At 41.5% G+C, this 19,814-nt stretch overlaps 1 protein-coding gene across 9 annotated transcripts in view; it reads left to right on the top strand.

Annotated features, from left to right (window-relative positions):
• USP6NL (USP6 N-terminal like) overlaps positions 1-19,814 on the top strand; it is a 134,791-nt gene that overhangs the window by 43,383 nt on the left and 71,594 nt on the right. The window contains exon 1 of one of the 9 annotated variants that reach the window (XM_083572657.1): positions 9,863-10,289. The exons of the other annotated variants lie outside the window; for them this stretch is intronic. Within the exon in view, the coding sequence (XP_083428783.1) occupies positions 10,229-10,289 (61 nt within the window). The 5' untranslated portion in view covers positions 9,863-10,228. Of the gene's footprint in view, positions 1-9,862; positions 10,290-19,814 lie in introns of those variants that run through there. 9 annotated transcript variants of the gene reach the window in all.

Here is a 19,814-nt window from a genome sequence, read left to right on the forward strand (position 1 = left end):
ATTCCTGATAGTTTCTTTTTCATGGTGCACTTCCCAGAAAGAGACGAACCTGTTGAAATGTGCTCCAGTCTTAGATCATGAGTATCGGCACACAAGCCTGCACTTGTTTTATTCATAATTTTATATTAGAATGCACAGCTTCAGGGCAAGTGCAAAGCATTGCGCTGTCCTGTATTTAAGACCTGCACTGCCGCATTTGAGGCATATGTAGAAGAAGGTGAATCTGTCACAAAATGTTGTTGTGTGCCATGCTCCTGTTCAGGGATCCTTCTTTTTGGCATGCTTATCCAGACATGTATAAATAGACATGTGTTTTAATCTGTTTTTAGCTTAACTGTTGATTTTAATTAAATTCTAGTTTTTTAAAATACTTGTTTTTAATTTTGATTTTTAAGTGTTTGCTTTGTATTCATTAGAAATGCTTAGCTGTTTTGTTTACAATCAAGTGGTATATACATTTTTGGTCAAATAAATAAATATGATAGTAAGACAAGTAGACCGGGTGCTTCTTTCTAGTGTTCCTATTATAACCTCTTCTGTTTTTAATAGTGCTCTACACTGTGTTTGACTTTTGACAGTGTGCAGAGGATCTGGAACCTAGACAAAGCTTGAAGTTGACATGTACTGAGATACTGCTATGGATTTATAGTTTGGGATAAATTAGTTCTGTAGGTTTGTATCCCAAAGATTTTGTGCAGTGTTCCACTCATGACTCCCTCTTTCCTGCTGTTGCAGTGGCTACTACTCAAGCCACTTGGAGACCCTGTAAAACAGGAATGGGGAATGTGTGGCTAACAAATTTTTGCTGGTCTGCAACTCCCATCATTCGTGACAGTTGACCATGCTGACTGGGGCTGATGGAAGTTGGAGTCCAGCAACATCTGGTAGACAACAGGTTAGCAACCTTTGCAGCAGACCAGTGTGGGATGTAATTTGGAAAAGTGCCGCTGATGGAGGCGGGAGAATGAATGGGAACTGGCAGCTCCTCCCTTGCATAAATGGAAGTCTCAGGACTCTGTTGGATTGAAGCCACTGTTGGTAGCTCCCATTTAAGCCTGTTGTCTGCTCCTATAGTGTAAAATTCTGTACCATTTGAAACATTTAAAATGCTTACTTGAAATATCTCAAGGCGCACTATATTACAATATTGAGAATGCTGCATGTAAAGTTGTTTTTCCTTTAAAATGAACCTGTAATGAAAGGTTCGATCTCCCTTCCTCTCAAATGTATCTCCACATTTCATCTGAAATTGGCTAAATTAAAATTCAATATTGATTTATTTATATACAGCGAGCCACTTTTTCATTTCTCAGAGAAATCTATATGCTGGATATTCTGCTTTATGATCCCTCTTAGGTATATTTAACATTCAAAGCCCTGAGGTCTCGTAAAGTTCTTGGCTCCTTGCCATCCCCCACCACTGCCAAATTTTTTCCGTGAACATGAGAAACTACCTTACACCAAATCAGAACGGTTGTCCATTTAGCCCAGCATTCTCTATTCTGACTGGCAGCAGATCTCCTGGATCTCAGGAAAAGAAAAGTCTTTGCCATCACCTCCTCTGTGATTATTTTTTTTAAGAAACTGATGCTTGGGCTCTTTCCTTTGCCACTTTAGGAGAGCTAAAGTCCCACTTCTAAAGGATTCATGACTTTGGTTGCCACAATATTTGTGGGGTGGAGGAAGGAGCACTTTCCCAATGTGTAAGTCCTTGGGCAGAGCACTGTAAGGAAGCCATTTAGAAAAACACTGCCAAGTTAGCAGAGAAACACAGAAACCTGATCCTTCTCCAAGATATGAATTGGGCATCTTTCAAACACTACAGCCGACTTGCAGGCCAAGATCATTGCTCTGGTATGCTATCTTGGCTTAGCTGAGTTTGCTTTCCAGATGGCTTGGTGTTGGCAGTTCCTTGTTTCCTTCTTGAGCAGCAAGCCTTTTTATCCCCTTCTTGAAGCATTTGTGGATGTCTTTGTTCAACCCCTTAGACCACACTCCTGTTTCCATTTGAACCTTGCTTTGATTAGGTGCTTCCCATATTCACAATTATACAGTGCTACATTCCAAAGAAATGTAGTACATTCCGAAGAAATGAGCTAGAGGCAAGGCACAGCAGTGAGAAAACTATTCATATATGACAGCCTTTATCCACCTGTTGTCCTCCAGATGTTTTCAACTACTGTTCCCTTGATCCTCAGCCAGCACTGCTGTTGGTGAGTGCTGATATACAAGAATGAATAAAGCAAACATTGGACTCTGCACTCATGTTAAGGAATGCTCAACTTTATTGGATGTGGGCAGTAAAATGGAAACTTGAACTCTGGCTGTAAAGGTTCAATCCTGAAAACTGAATCTACTTAGAGCCCATGTTTGTAACAAGGACATTTGTTGTGGCTTACTTACCTATTATAAAAAGGTGCATGCTGTGGGCTTGTATTATTCTCTCCTTGCTTTCACAAATTCCCTTCTCCCTTTCCTAGTGTTAACGACGGTTCAATGTTTCATCTGAATCCTTGGCGCTAACAGTGGTTTGCTTTTAATTTAGAGATTGAACTCAGGATTAAAAACTGCTTTGTTTCCACATCAAAGGCTAACTATGGTTTGTGGTAACTCTTACACTGGTTTAAACTGAACCATGGTTATCTCTTACCTGCTGAGAGGAAGAAGCCCATGAGCTAGTGATCACAAAACTCAAATTTGTGTCAAATTTAGTTGACTACTATATCGTGTAACTTTTTAGAATTGTTGAAAGGGAGGTGGTGAGAGAGGAGATACTGTACAGCCACTGGGTGTAGGTGCTGCAAGAGAAAGGACTTTCTGGCCATTAAGACCACTTAAACCACCACCATACCCTCTCACATTTTGAAGTATTCTACAAAATCCACAAAAATATTATTTCAGTGTTCATCATAGGAACTGAAAATCATAGGAACTCAACAACAAAACATTAGTGTAATGGTCAGCATTGTGACCACCACCCCCCGATTTTGCTTATACATATAAATGAAAGTTTTTGACATTCCCAGCACGATCTTGGCTGTGCAAATTTTAAGTCCTTAACTCCTGACTGTGTGCCGTCTTTATTACTTTCAATTAATTTTCAGGATATGCTGTACAGGTGACTCTGCAAGATGTCTTCAGGGTGCTGCATTTCTTTCAAAACTATAGGAACTGCTTTTATGTGGAGAGCCATTAAGTAATAGTGCGGCACAGCTTAGGCCTAGTAAAATGTTCACAGCTCCATTGCTAACAAAATATTGCTAAGCAACTTGCAGGTGACAGCTCCTGGAATAGACATAAAATTGAATAGGTTGAATTTCCCCCGTTTGTTTGTAATGGAAAAGTATTGTTGCATGTAAGTATAGCAACCTTGGCACCAAATTCAGCTGGCACTGTGCGCTAAATGGGTGGCACTCTGAAAATGCAATGTGTACTATTAATGTATCTCTGAGTAGTTCAGTTTGCTATAGCTGGGTCTATAGCTGGGTCAACAACAAACATCAAGAAGGAGGCAAGGACTTGGAGGCTTCCTCTTAACTCCTGCTTTCCTATTGGTCATCCAAAGTGATAACATTGAACAAGTCTTCTAATTGTTCAGGCTAGTGAGCAGCTTGAACCCTGGAAAGCTCTGTAATGCAACAGCACCTGGAGGGCCACTGGTTAGCCATCTTTGCTTTATGAGGACACTGGTATATTGCCTGACTCCCTTTAGTCTATTGACACATGGAAACTTTATTGGCTGTGGCGTCACTGTATGTTTTGCAGTTCCTTCTCAATCTTTGCCTAAGGTTGTGCTGTGCAGGCTGAAGTCTTACTAGTTACCCCTTGTGCCTCCTGTTTGTGACCCAACTGTCTTGAGCCGATGTGGGTTTGTCCTTGCCATTTACAGGTGAATCTCATATCCTCTTCTCCATTTGAAAATTTATCTTGCTGGAAGTGTCCACAATTCTCAGATAAAAAATGATCCCACCTTTATCCAAATTAGAACCAAGTCAACTAGCACCATCTGAATAAAAACAAGCCATGTAAATGTTTTTCAAAACCCATAATGAGCTGTAAAATTCAGAACTCAAAATGGTGCCAGTTGGTTGACTCCAAAGGGCCTCTAGCGTGAATAGAAGACACTTGTACAAAGGGAAGTTCTGCCTTGGTTTCCAATAGGAACCCCTTACTCCACATCCTTGCCAATCCTGAAGGCCCCCTAACACTAAAAACTTGCTTCTTGATGGGCTGTAGCGTGATGTGTGGGGAGCATAGGATTTCAAAGCCCCCTTCTAGCAGAATTCCACTCATGATTATGAGAAGTGAAGACTCTTGGAAGATAGATCTTTCCTTCTAAACTTAATATAATGTAAATAGTGTCCTCTGAAGAAAGGGTTCCATGATGTTGCAGAGCTTGTGAGTCTCTCATGCAGAGAGAGAAACAATCACTAAGACAAATAGTTGCTGTTTATGTAGTACCTAAATACCTGTACAAAAATAAAAGCACAAGGCAGGCCTTGCCCCACAGATTGTGTGTGTTTTAAGGAGGGCAGTTTGGCTGGAATTTTATAGCAATTGATTGGAGCTTGTTTCCCAATGTGTAAAGCAAAATGAGGAAACGATACTCGGTTACTTCATAAAGAGCCATTCATTTATTTGTACGCTTGGCAGAAAAGAATGAACTTGTAATGTGGGTGAATTCAGGCTACGCCCATTTGGGAGGAGAAACAGAGTGAAGGATGACCTAATCTCCATTGTGGGATAAGCTGGTTAAGGGGTTGTTACACAAGCCGAACTGGTCCAGAGGCAGTGACGAATCCAGTATCACACCTAGGCCAAGTTTTTGTTTTTGTCCTTGTTGCTGGAGTGTGCTCCAAGGGCTGTATCTGAATTTCTTTTCCCCTTTCTGCATTTTTATATACATATAGGACTGCTTTTGGCACATCAGACTCATCTGCCCTCTGTTACAGCAACTTCTTATAGAATTGTGGCACCTAGGTGATTGTGCTTTAGACTTTCCATTCTGTATCTGTGGTCCTTTACTTTTATCAATACACTCCTCATGTTGTAGACTAACATGGATACAAGCCAGGAGCTGCAAGGCTGTACATGTTTCAGTCTGGAACCCTTTCTAGGGTCTGGGATGCTTTGTTGGAAGTATGAGAAGGGGTTTGGGTTCTGGTCTACTCTGCAATGAATCTCGGAGACCCTTTCCTTGCTAGGTATTACACAGGTGTTGAAAGCTCATCCCAGCCAGCACCTGCCTTATTTCAGAGTGCGGGAGGAGGTTCTGTAGTGCAGGCACCCCCACAGAAAAGACCCTCTCTCAGGTTTGCTGCATACTGTGCTTAGATAACAGTGGCACCACCCAAAGATTCTCCTTGGATGACCTTGGTAAATAAGCTGGTCAGTATTGGAGCAGGCATTCACTCTGATAAAGAGCTTTATTTGTCAGCACAAACAACTTAAATTTGGATGAGCAGCAAATTGGCAGCAGTCCGGTTCCTGCAGAAGTAGTGAAATATGATTGCAGTAGGCTACCCCACTCAGCCTAGAAGCTGCATTCTGCACTAGTTGCAGCGTCCAAACCAGCTTTGATAAGGGCAGACCCACATGGAGCACATTACGGTAATGTAGCCCTGAGGTTACCAAAACGTGGGTCACTCGCTGTCCTGGAATGACTGTAGCTGTTATACCAGCCAAAGCTGGTGAAATGTCCTTGTGGGAGTGATACTGTGGGAAAATTAGGGAAATGACTGCTTTTTGATATGTATTGATCCCACATTGTTGTTGTTGTTTAGTCGTTTAGTCGTGTTCGACTCTTCGTGACCCCATGGACCAGAGCCAGGCACTCCTGGCTCTTCCACTGCCTCCCACAGTTTGGTCAAACTCATGCTGGTAGCTTTGAGACCACTGTCCAACCATCTCATCCTCTGTCGTCCCCTTCTCCTTGTCCCCTCCATCTTCCCCAACATCAGGGTCTTTTCCAGGGAGTCCTCTTCTCATGAGGTGGCCAAAGTATTGGAGTCTCAGCTTCATGATCTGTCCTTCCAGTGAGCACTCAGGGCTGATTTCCTTCAGAATGGATAGGTTTGATCTTCTTGCAGTCCATGGGACTTTCAAGAGTCTCCTCCAGCACCATATTTCAAAAGCATCAATTCTTCGGCGATCAGCCTCCTTTATGGTCCAGCTCTCACTTCCATACACCACTACTGGGTAAACCATAGCTTTAACTATATATACGGACCTTTGTTGGCAAGGTGATGTCTCTGCTTTTTAAGATGCTGTCTAGGTTTGTCATTTCTTTTCTCCCAAGAAGCAATTGTAGCATCCAAAGAGGGTTGCACAGGAAGTACCACACCTTGATTCTGTTCCTTTCTGCTCAGACATCATGATAGTGTGCTGCCACTTGAACATGAAAGAACCATAAAGTTTGCATCTGTTTTCCTCTCCCACCCCACCGCCATGTATCCTTGGAGGCCATCTATTTATTTATTTTATTTCATAAAATTTATGCACTGCTTGATTGTAAAACCCCTCAAAATGGTTTACAAAAAGATGAAACCATAAATTTAGGGGGGAAATATACAAAGCATGAAAGCACCAATAAGCTGAATTTTAAAATGGATTTAAATTCACATCAGCTTTTCAAAGCATCTAAAAACAAAAATGTTTTTCAGCAATGACAACATTGTCAGTGACAATATCCACTGACTGCTTTGGTGACATTTTGCTATAACAGCATTATTAAATTGTCCTGCAGACACTTTGTATCTCTGTCGCACCAATCCAATATGCAGAATCTCCCAGGAAATCTTAGAGCTGTCAACTTGCTGCTCTAGTGAAATTTGATTCTGCATGGAAGTGAGTTTCTTCCCTGCAGGCAGATCTAAATCTCTCGCCTTTCCTTGTTTATATACACAGCTTCACCTTCCCTTCACCTACCCCACCCTGCCTGATTATCTTTGACATTCCTACAGTATCTTCACACACTTTTATATTTAGCATTGTTTTCAGTTGGGTTAAGTTGTGGACCCAGCATGTGACTCATAATAATAAGGCATTGATGAAACAGCCTTACAAATAATAAAAAAATGTATTGTCCTTCCCACTGCCTTCTCCATGCTAAATCTAGCACTGTTTGGTATTGTTTTATATTTTGCTGGAAGCTGCCCAAAGTGGCTGGGGAGACGCAGCTAGATGGGAGGGGTATAAATAATGAAATTGTTGTTGTTGTTGTTACAAGTCTATATGACAGCTCTTGAAGCAGAGAGTTGTCAGGGAGTAATACAACCTGGGTATCAATAGCCAGTTCTGGCTGAAGGTTGGAACTGCAGGAAGACTAGCCAGGAAGGAAACCACTGACTGACAACAGGTCAGTGTGGATCATATGCTACTACAGGATCCCTATAAAAGCTTTCCATAATAATGTAATAAGGGCTCTGCTGGATGACATCAAAGGTTCATCTAGTCCAGCATCCTAATCCCACAGTGGCCAAACAGTTGCTTATGGGGAGCCCAGTAGCAGAAGCTGAGCCCAGCAGAACTTGTCTTTCCCAGCAAATGCTATTCAGAGGCACACTTTATTCAATACTGCTGGTAGCGCACAGCCACCAGGGCTATTGATAATCTTACTTCCCATGAATTTGTGTAAACTCTGTTTAAAGACACCCAAGTTAGTGGCCGTCACTGCCTCTTGTGGGAGCGAACGCCATAGTTTAACTGTGTACTCTGTGTGGGAGTCCTTTCTTTTGTCTGTCCTGAATCTTCCAACATCCATCTTCATTGAATGACCCTGATTTCTAGCACTGTGAGTGGTGGAGAAAAACTTCCAGCTTAGGTTTGCTCTCTCATCTGGCAAGGGCCTTTGAATATCTTCTTTCTGATGCCTACCTGTGATCTCTTCCCCCTTCAACATAAAAGAAGCCAGGAATAGCTGATGGGTTAAGGAAGTAAGCAAAGTGATACTCTCTATTCAGAACGCCTAAAATGAGGCCTTCAGTTGTGTTGCTGGGGAAGCGAGGAAAAGGGTCGATTGGGGCTATCTGGGGTGATGAAGAAGCAGCAACAACAACTGTGTTGGAGAAATTGGAGGAGTACATGATCTTTGTGTGGAAAGTAGTTTTCTTGTTCAGATCTAATTTCTTCCCCAAAGAAAATGTAGCACATTTTTTTGGGCAAGAAACTACCATGCATATCCCAACAATTTTATTTCTTATCTTGTAAAATTAAACAGTAATTTTAATTAATGAGCATTGATTGTGTAGTATAAAGAGTAATCATGTCATTGTTATGATTATGTCACTGGTATGATCTTTGCTGTGTCCTTAAGAGCCATGGAAAATAGTTAAAGAGGAACATAGGTGGGTTTACAAAGTTCCCAGCTTGTTTATTATATAAATGTAGAGGGGGGAAGATAGAGAGAGGTGATCTCATAGATGTTTAAACGCGAACTTGGAAACAGGAAATAAGGAGACAAATGTGCACTGGAGCCAAGTGAGTTCTTGTTTGATTTACAGTTAACCCATTCATATGCTGGCAGGAATGTGGGCTGGTCTGTGCTATCAGTTATAATAGCATAGGGAACTAAATTTTATATTCTGATATTGTTTTTGTATTCAAGCGGGCATTCAGTGATGGAAATAAATTGCCAGGAGTTAGCATCTCCCTCTCAAGATCAGGGTTTTCCTAAGCCACTTGTTCATTCTAGTTTGAATTATCAGATGAACAATGGTGGAGTTATCTAGCCTGCAAATGTCCCAGGATAGTCAGCAAGGGGTTATAGTTGAAACATCTCAGGTGTTGTTGTTTTTTAAGCCAGCTTATTTTAGGTTAGAACTTGGGGAGCCTGTGGCCTGTGGTGTGGGACAATCCTGACCACTTTTAAAAATATACACCAACACACCTGTCAGTCAGGTGATAGTACTGTGATGGGAGTGATTTTGGCAGATGGATGGGTGGTGGTGTGGGGTTTGATTCTGTGTTGGGTGCTCATTCCATTTCTCCTGCTGGGAACTGGTATGGGCAACCAAAGTAGCTGGATTTAAACCATGCTCACCAGCTGATATTGTAACGAATAGAATAACCATCCTGATATAGTAATCTTTGTCTTGGTTATCATTGACATGGGACTTTTTTTTACTCAGTATATCTGTGATAAACAGCAGACTTGCTATTGTTGTTCTTGACTGGTTTAGCGAGCTGTCCTTAATTGCTACCTTACTATAACTGACATTATACTTCAAAAATGGTCACTTGGTTGACCACCAGAGTTTGAATCCGGACACCCAGCCTATGTTTTATGGACCACTTACATAACCACCAAGGACAATGCTACTCTGTTTGGGAAGGCAAGCGAATTGCAGCTCCTACCACTGCTGCTGCATTATGTCAGCGCCTCCTGCTTTTGCTCATTGCTGAATGTCTGGACCATTTTTATTGTCTGCTTCTGTGCGTGTGGTTTTATATGTCTATAAAAACACAGTGGTTCTTTGCTTCATTTCTCAGTATTGGCACTGTGGTACTATAAGGAAGCCTCTTGGTGCATTGACTTGTAATTTAGGTTAACACCTAAGGAGGCTAGTGCTTTGCATGTTTGAAGAGAGAGAAATGATTGCAATCCATAGAAATGGAATCCAGGAGGGTATCGCTGTGGAGCAGTGCTCAGTATGGAATGTCTGGAGTCTTCCAGCTAAAACACAGCTAGAAAGCGGGGTTGTAATTTCATAGGTTCCTCTTTGCTAAGTTTGTTTCAAACAAACATCACTCTTTGAACAGGAACATTCTGATCTGTGTTGATGTTTAACAATTTCAACTAAAATACTCTGTAGCCAAGGAAAATGCCAGTTGGTATTCTCTGCTGCAAACACTGCTGTCCTTGATATGCTTAATCTGTCTTTGTGTGAAACAGTTTATTGACATCTTCTTGTTTCTTCTGGAGTGGAATGCTGGGAGTGTAGGCTGGAGTGGAGAATACTTGCATGTCTCCTGAAAGACACTTTGCTTTCAACAAACAGTACCATTGTTTCGAAAATCTGTAGCCTGTAAAGTTGACTGCATCGGGCTTGGTGTTCAAATGTGAAAAGATGAGAATTCAAACTGGCTGGCTTATCTGAAACCATCATTTGCAGCTTAGCAAAGGAATGTATTCTTCATCCTTCTTGCTTTGGATTTTCAAGTTGCATGAACGGAACTGGCTTTGCATTGTTACACTATGTGGTGATCTGAAAAGAAAGGATCTTGCTCAATGAGGACCAAAGCTGTAAGCACCACTCGCAACGGGAGAAGAAAAGCAAACTTAAAAAAGGGTAAACTATCATATCAGAATGCAAGCTATGGTTTGGTGCTGTTTGTATGTTGGAAGTTTGAGAAAATGGCACACTGCAATTCAGTCCTTAAAAGACATCTGTTTCCAGGTCACTTTCTTTAAAAATAAACAGGACTTCATTCAAGTAAAAGTTGTTAGGATAGATCATAACATAGGCTCTGTTTCCCACTTTTAAGTGAGCATTCTGATATTTTTTTAAAATTGTGTTCTTGCACTGGAAATTTAGAAAATGTAACTTTATTTAATTACCATTGACTTACAAAGATAAAACATGATTTTAAGTGCAATAGCCATTTTAATAATTTCTGGGGGTTTTAAGCATGTTGCTTGGTGATATCATGAACATGCAGCTGTAATAATATATAAACTCATACATCTTTAAAACAGTTTACAATATTTTTATCTGGATGAGATGTCTTCTGTGGCTGGGTTTAAGCAGCCAATGGGTCGTTTTTGTTTTTTGCTGAGTAGACTTACTGAATTTTGATTTTACGGTTCAAACTGAAATAATGTTCATGTACATTTGGTTGCTAACATGGATGGTTTTAGTGAGCAATAACACTGTAGAATAGTTAACTTTTGGTTGCACTGCAGGGCATGGACTTTTGCTCATATTTCTTAGTGTTTCTGTATAAGTATTATTAAGCTATTGGTGGAGGAATGACAGAAGTAACTATAGAAGGAAAAGATCCTCTTCTATGAGTATATTTTATCTTACCTATATCCATTCTTTCCTCCAGGTCAGGGCAGGCAGAAGGTAGAGCACATGTTGCTGTTGGATATCAAAACCATTTGAAGTAGATTGTAAAGGTGTCACTTTATTACTCAATAATACAAAGTAAAAAATAAAAATAAATCAGTTTTGTTATGTTATTTCTCAGCTTCTGTGTTCCTTACTTGTTATATAGGGTTAATAATAATAATAATAAAATTATTAAATCCCACCCTCCCCCACCAAAGCTGGGCTCAGAGTGGCTAACAACAAGTAAAAACAGCACAGTGTACATAAAATTACACAGTCGATTAATTAATATACATTCTAAAATTACTAACTGATTGCATTTGTCTAGGCCTTTGTGCAGCCCTTCTGGTCAGTTATGAATTCTTGTAGAATCACTGGTTCATAGCAATTCAACTGCAGGTTTCTGCAGTTTATCCCAGTGTGTATCTCATGGGTTATAATAGGTAATTAGCCGAACCCCTTGTATCATTATTTTGCATCCTGCTGCAGTATCTCGCTTTTGCTTTTGCACTCTGTTCTTGTTGGTGGACCTTCAGTTCTAATAAAAAACAAAATCCTGCAAATCTGAAGGTGATTCATAGCTGCTCTAAGGAGCTGTCTCCCATTCAAACCCCAGCTTCAGCAAGGATTCTGCATTCTGTGCCTTTGGCAAATGTCCCAAATTGTTATTTTAATCACTTGTAAGAACTTTTTCAAAGTGATGTTGCAGAAGACAAACATCTGTTTATAAGGGCCTGCAGTCTCAGTGGCTTAAGTGTATGAACTCTGCACAGTGGAATGTAGAAGCAAGAAGGAATTTGAATGATGTGATGGGAAATAAAAAATGATCTTCAATTTCCTGACTGCTAGGTAACCCCTGCAGTCCCAGATGAGTCACTGGAGGAAGATATTTCTCTCCCCCCTCCTTTGGCCTGTACACTAGAACAAGACACTATTCACTACTAATTACTTCACTTTCCCTCAGTAGTTGGAAGTGTCACAAAACGTTCATATTTAGGGAGATTTGACAATTGTACTTGAGACCAGAGTGTGCAAATCATCTGTTTCTCCTCTCTTAGCAAGCATTTAGTAATAGTTCAGCCACTTAAATATCCTGTCCCACATCTTGGGTAATTAAGAACAATGTCCTTTCTCCTTTTCTTGTATAAGTGTTGGTCAACAACTGGGCGCTTCTGGCTTCCTTGTTGCCTGGTGCCTGAGCTCTGTGTCCTGCTCCAGGGTCTTTGCAGAAGGAATTTTGCCCAGGCTATGGCAAGGCTTGATGTCTGCAGGCAGGGTTACCCAATTGCAGCCTTTTCTGTTCTATATTGGGGAGCTACTTTACATCATACAGCTCTACTACTGTCTGTGGTAGTTCCTAGTAAGAGTCTGGTGGAAGGGAAAGCAGTGAGCAAAACTGGGGGTACTGGAAGCCCTCTCCATATTGCTCTGCTGTGTTTGTACCTAGAAGGAATAGCAAACAGCATCTTTCTACTCCTTTTTTACCTTCTCTATTAAGCAGCAGTGAATAATTACAGAATAATTCCCTGTTTAACAGTCATGTCTGCAGAATCGAAGTGAAAGGAACTGTGACGACTCTTAATCTTTGCCCTTTTAGTAAGATTTGAAAAACTAAAATCTCCATACTTTTATACCAAGAACTCATTTTGTTAAATTGCAGCAGTGAGTTTAAACGATGGAACAAAGGTTGTCAGAATAATAGTTGAGACAGGCGAGGACAAACTTGAAGCATGGTGCTGATGTAACTATCCCATGGTTAGGAGATTTGGAATAATATGCCGTGTGTGCGTGTGTGCGCATGCACCTGTGTCTGAGAGAGAAAGAGATACCGTATTTTTCGCTCTATAACACGCATCTGACCATAACACGCATGTAGTTTTTAGAGGAGGAAAACAAGGAAAAAATATTCTAAACGAAACAGTGGATGTATGATTTTTATGGTTCATGCTGTGGCCACAGACATGTGATCTGACAGTGAGTTTGGGGTAGCCCAATGCAAAAATCCTGAGGATCCATGTGGATCCATGCTTTGTAACCACGTTTTAAGTGGGGAGGGAAGGAAAAGAACTCAAGGGACAAGGAGCACGCGTGGGGTGTGTGGAGAAGGAGCTTTTCTGCGAGCTGAGGGGGGGGGGGGAAGAGCACTGTTGCTTTAAAGGTATACTTAAGGTATTTGCCCTGTGCCTGGGTTTTTTTTCCATTTAACAGTTTGCAGCCTTTTCCTTCCGCTCCTTGTTTTGAGGCAGAATAGATTTGAGCAAGTGAGGAGGACTTGGATTGCAGGGGATTCGCCATTAGCTGTGTAAAAGCGCTCCTCCTTGCAGCCTGAATATAAGCAGCCACCAGCAGCAATAGAATGGAGCACAAAAAAGCGGTAGGGGCACTAGGACCCAGACAATGCTCAAATCTATCCTGCCTGAAAATAAGCTGCTCCGTCCCCGCGGATCAGCTGAGACGCGGGGATTTGCGAAGTTTCCCCCTCTCCCTCATGCCCTCCCCAGCCTTTTTTTTTACTTCCTGGTTTTCACTGCGCTGGCTCAGAGCTCGAGGTTGGTTTTATTTTGCTGCTGGTTGCTTAAATTTTATCTTTCCTGCCATCCCTCTGCAGCCTCACTGCTCTGTTTAGAGAGCGCACGGACTTTTGCTAGCTCCGTCCCTCCTCCCGTGTAAGCGGCTGCTGCCGGCTTTGCTGCCATGACTCTCCTTCCCTCCCTCCTCCCCGGCTCCAGGTCGCTTTAAAGCAAGCAAAGCGAGAGCCTCGTAGAGTGTGTAAGCGGCTCCCGCTTTGCTTGACTGATGGCAGCCATGGCTCCGATCCGTGCATTCGCTCCATAACACGCACAGGCATTTTCCCTTACTTTCTAGGAGCAAAAAAGTGCGTGTTTTGGAGCGAAAATTACGGTATCTATCATCTATCTATCTATCATCTATCTATCTATCTATCCTATCTATCATCTATCTATCTATCTATCTATCTATCATCTATCTATCTATCTATCTATCTATCTATCTATCTATATCTATCAATCATCTATCTATCATCTCTATGTGGTTTTATACAGGTTTTGCTGTCTCCTTTGTTTAGAAAATAGCCCCATCTTCCAGTTAATGCCCAGACTGCTGCTTTCAGCTCCTAAATAAGCAAGGAGGCTAAATTTAAGCTCTTATTTTTTTAAAAAAACACAACGCCCAATTAAGTACGCATTATGTTTCTCTTAACCAATTTAAAATAGACTGTGAGCTGCAAAGAGATCCTCTGGCTCGATTCATAACTGTCAGTCCAACCAAACTTGCCCAAGTTTATGTTGGTTTTAGGAAAAGCTTTGGAGCTTTTCAGTAGCTCTCCATCCCAGAGGGCATGGCTTGTGTGGGTGGCTGTGAGATCACTCATACAGTAGTTACAGGCAGCTGCCAAACTGTGGACTGTGAATCTCTTGTATGCTGTTTTCAGGATTACAGCTGTGCTGATCTTGGTAGAGCGTTTTTGAATTGGTCCAGTATCTATTCTATATAATGACAGAAATAACAAATAACAAGAGGAAAGAGGTTTAAAAAAGCATAATCCCCAACCTCTTTTCCACCTCCAAGACCTGTATTTTAACCTTGCATTCAACATGGGAGCCACTTCTCTTTAGTACTTTCACTTTATATTGGCCATGTTTCTCCTGCTGCTTCTTGAGTGACTTAGATGCGAGGGAGGATATGGCTCCTGTGCCTTTTAATAGTTGCATCCAAGAGGGAATTTGGACTGGTGCAACTTGTCACGTAGGAGTAAGAGAAGCTGCATCTGCTCAAATCTCCACTTTGGTGCATCTACGAAAAGTAAATAAAATCTGTGCTTTTCTTGTCTCTCTTTTCTTAAATAGGAGCTGCAAACAGAAAACTTTGGTGCCATAATACTATAACCACCCTGACTCACCAGTCAGAAAACAGTGCTTTTGCAGAAACTTTTTATACTTGACTTCAAGGTCTAGATCTGGCACTTTGAAAACTGATTAATACCAAATTTGAAAACATGTAAATCATTTTCATATGTTAGAATGAAATTCTTCCCTCCTCCCAACTTCTCTTAATGCATACTTTAATTTCTGTCAATTTCTTGTTGCTTTTAATAAATCTCATGCGAGGCTGGATTAGCATAAAATTAAACTGTCAAAGTGGCTTGCAAGAAAGCTTACGTTGATGATTGCCAAAAGTAAGGAGGATTATTTCATGTCTCTGAGTGTGTGATTTTTGTGTGTGATAAATGTAGCAAGTTATCAAACGCTATGGGGCATGTCAGATTTTATTACTGTTCCACATGCCGTAGGAAAAAGAAAGCAGAATCTTGTTACAAATCTTTCACTTAAAACAACAATACACTGCATATTCTAAATATTTTTTACCCCAGATTTTTAAATTAGACTTGTAAAACATGAGTATTTTGGGTTTGCTTTGTTGTGATTCTGGTCAAGTCTTTTCCTTAGTGTATGCCTTAGGGTGGGCTGATTTTAAATCATCCAGAAAAGTTACTCATTTAAGTAGTTTCCCAATGTGCAATTTGTGTGTTCTGCAAACATGTATACGACTTAAGTTGTATCTCACCAAAGACTCCTGCATAGGCTTAGCAGTCATGGAATAAGACGAGATGCCCTCTTGTGGATCAATGATGGGTTAAATCAGTGGTTTTCAACCAGTGTGGTGGCATCCTGGGGTGCCTTGAATGATGGTCAGGGGTGTTGCAGGCAACACTCGCCTCTGTCCTTCTTCTCTCCCTCCTCGGATGCCCTCTTGTGTCTCTGCCCCCCAAAGGCTTGCACAGCTGTTTATTGCAGCAGCCCTTGCTATAAGCTCCTCAGGCGAATGGTGCCTCTGAGTGGCATATCTCTTTGGGGGTGCAGCTCAAAGACAAGGGACCCAAGGAGAGGGGAGAGGAGGATGAGGGAACACTCTGCAAGGGGAGGGTGACATAACTGGGCTCCTGAGCCCCACAGGGGTGCTGGAGAAAGAATGTGGTTGGTTAAGGAAGCCAGGGACTTAAAAAGGCTGAAAACTTCTGGGTTAAGTAACAGGAAACACAGGGTACAAATTAGTAGGGATGTCAGAGGTGGAGGGTCTCCCAAGTCTCAGTATTTTAACTTGTTCATAAATGATCTAGAGTTAGAGGCAAGCAGTGAAGTGGTCAAGTTTGCTGATGATACTAACTTGTTCAGGGTTGCCAAAACAAAAGGAGATTGTGAAGAGCTTGTGAAGGACATCTCCAGACTGCGTGAATGGGCAATAAAAAGGCAAATCAATTCAGTGCAAACAAGTGTAAAGTGATGCATGTTGGGGCAATTTTTTTTTTAATTCTCATAACATTAGAATTCATCAACACCCATTGGAAGACTAAGGACAGACATTTTGTCTTCACACAGTAAACTATGGAATTCACTCACACAAGAAGCAGTGATAACCATCAACTTGGCTGGTTACTGTCCGAGGCAGTATGCTTCTGAATACCAGTTGCTTGAAACCCAGGAGAGAAGAGTGCTGTTGCACTCAGATCCTGCTTGCAGGTTTTCCATAGGCATCTGGTTGGCCACTGAGAACAGGATGCTGGACCAGCTGGGACACTTGCCTGATGCTTCTGGCTCTTAGGTTCTCACGTTTGTTGGATTGTATTTAATGTGGTGTTAAGGAGAATGTTTCGTTGGTGTGTAGAGTCAGTGGTGAAGTTCTGATAAGTGCTGCTGCTTGTACTGGAGTGGTACCATCTCATGCTTTGTAAATGGGGCACATTTGCCCCAAAGGATGCCCACATCTGAAAGAGAGAGAGAGAGAGGAACTTCTCTTCCTAGCTGTAAATAAATGAACTACAGTGGAACCTCGGGTTACGGCGGTGCAACCCGAAAATGAAGCACATTGAAGCACTGCACATGCACGAGGTGCGAACCCTGAAGTAACCCATTCTGGTACTTCTGGGTTTGCCGCGGACATTCGGCAAAGCAGAGGCGGATGCAGAATGAGGTTTGACTGTAGTTTGTTTTTTTAAAAAAATAATATTTATTAAGGTTTTGGAAGATTACAAAATTGAAAGAAAAGAAAGGAGTAAAAGTGCAAAAACACAGAAAAATAAAAACAATTAAGACAAAAAAAAAACCCAAATCAATCCTTCCATAACTTATCTTTCATTTGCTTGTTTCCTTGACCTCCTCACACCTCCCTTTTTTGTATTCTAGTTCAGTTAGCTATTTCAGCAAATCCTTTCCCTCTTTGTTTTTATCCTAATAATTTATCTTAATATAATGTAACTCTACATTCTCACCAATTAACAATCTATTTTTTCTTAATCTTTTATAACATTTCTGCTAAAACCACGTAACTTCATTCCAACATCCTTCTAACATTCCTTAATTTTACAATGTTTCTGTAAAGAAACTTTAAATTTCTTCCAATCTTCTTCCACCGATTCTTCTCCCTGGTCTCGGATTCTGCCAGTCATTTCCGCCAGTTCCATGTAGTCCATCTGAGGTTTGACTGTAGTTTGAAAGTGGACCTTGGGGTACCTTCAGTCTGTTAAACAAAGTTAGCCAGTGGCCTCATACATACAATTTGCCGGCTCACAAGGTGGAGCGCAACACGGGAGAGCAGAACTTGGAAGGATTCAATGGATACAGATTTGTAACTCTGTTCATGTTCTGCTTCACTTACAAGTGGCAAATCTTTCTTAGCGTTACCGCATGGGAGGATATGTAGCTACAAAAGGTAGCATGCCAAGCCTTAACCTCTGCATCTTTTTCTCCAGCAAAGGGCATTTATTATTTCTGTAACACCACCAGTTCTGAATATTTTTATGCACCTGGAAAAAGAATTCTAGGCCCTCCAGAGTTTATACTATGAAAATGAATACAACAACAAATACTTGACTGGGATGGAGGGGTGGGGTGGGGAGAGATGGCATGTCAGCTCCAAGAGAGGAGCTAATTTGCTCCTCTGCAGTCCTTTTTACTGTTACACTGCACTGAGCTAAACCAAAGTGTGGCTTAGCATGCTGTCCAAGCCTGTGGTTAAGATATCTCATCACTAACCACAGTTGGAGTGCAAGGTAAGATGACACATTAAGCCAAACCCTGGATTAATTTATCGCGACACAGGAGTGAAAAAAGAACGGGGAGAAGCAGAATGGCTGTGGGCTCCTCTCCAGACTCTCACACATTTGTGAAGTTTCCCTAACTCACAGTTGGGTTTACTGTGTTGTGCGAACCAGCTCATCTCTGATGTCTGCCTGGGTCCTGCATTACATGGGTGGCTGCTACTGAAAACAACCACCATCACATTTCTGCCTCTTTTCTCCCAGCAGTATTTAGAAATACCAAAGAAAAGGACACAGTGTCTGCCCATCATTGTGGGAGTTTGCAGACTCCATGCTGCTGGCTGCTAAGGTTGCAGGAACAAGAACACCTTTGATAAGACTTCATGGTGTCTGTTAAATGGTTAAATGTTCCTGAGGTGAGAGGAGAAAGGGATCTGGGACTGCCGCTTTGAGCAATTGCTTTAACTTATTCACTATGATAAGTGAAATCTCTGATCCACATTCCTTATTAAAATCAGGTTAAATGTCTTGAGACATCCAACAGGGCTTTGTATTAATGACACTGCTATCTGGACCGTCTTCCCAAATGCAGCTGGGGTCCATCTAACTTGTTTCACGATCAAATAAATACTTTTTTAATCAAGGAAGGCATTTCTGAGCCGTTAGATCTTATTACTTAATGCTGCTGCCTAAATTTTACTCTGAAAATTACTTTAAGATTTATGTCTTTGGCTATATTTTTTTTATAGTACGATTGCTGGTTTGATTAATTGATTACTTTGATGGTGATTTATGTTGTACGTCTCTTCAAGTATCTTGAAACCAGAGAATGAGACAAATAGATTTTACAAATAAGCAATATTTTTGTGGAAACGTGTGTTGGATGGAAGAATAGTCTTCAGTATTGTCCTATATATCTTAGAACACGGAGTGTTATCCAATCTTGGGTCCCCAGATGTTGCTGGATTGCAACCTCCTCCTCCAAAGCCAGCTTGACCAATGGCCACCAGGGATGGAGGGAGTTGTTGTCCAACAATATCTGGGGACTAAAACGTGGGGGAAACCACTTAAGCATCCATTGATTCAGTAGGTCTTGTTGGGAATGCACATCTATTTAAATCAGGATTGGGTATTCACAGACCTGGAAGCCAAATGTTGATCTCCAGGACTCTCTTAGGTCACATCTTCTCACTATACTCACTCTGCACCCCACTTTGAGTGCCTGAAATGTGTTCTTGAAATGTTGTGCCGCCGTTTTCTTTCTTGCATGGATAATGTGTGTGTGTGTGTGTGTGTGTGTGTGTGTGTGTGTGTGTGTGTGAGAGAGAGAGAGAGAGAGAGAGAGAGAGACACACTTTCGTGTGGTTGGAATGCGCATTACTGTGCACAGAGGTGAGTGTTGCATCTGTTGCTCAACCTGCTTTTGCTTCTGGCTCCACACACCACTGGCATGTGCCCCACCCTCTCTCGAAGATTGCCCACAATGGAATGCCACCTTTGGACTGAAAAGGTATCCCTACTCTGAATTTAAGCCCTACTTGGGAAACAGCCCTGTTTATTTTTGTTGAGCTTTCGTCGTACTCATTTCATGCAACGTGTGCCGTTTTTCTCTGAACTTTACAATTAGGACTCTTGTTAAGTTAAAGGTCATGTCTACACCATACTTAAGGGACGCGGGTAGCGCTGTGGGTTAAACCACAGAGCCTAGG

The sequence above is a fragment of the Podarcis filfolensis genome (assembly GCF_964270895.1).
Source record: "Podarcis filfolensis genome assembly, chromosome: 10".
Lineage (NCBI taxonomy): Eukaryota > Metazoa > Chordata > Lepidosauria > Squamata > Lacertidae > Podarcis > Podarcis filfolensis.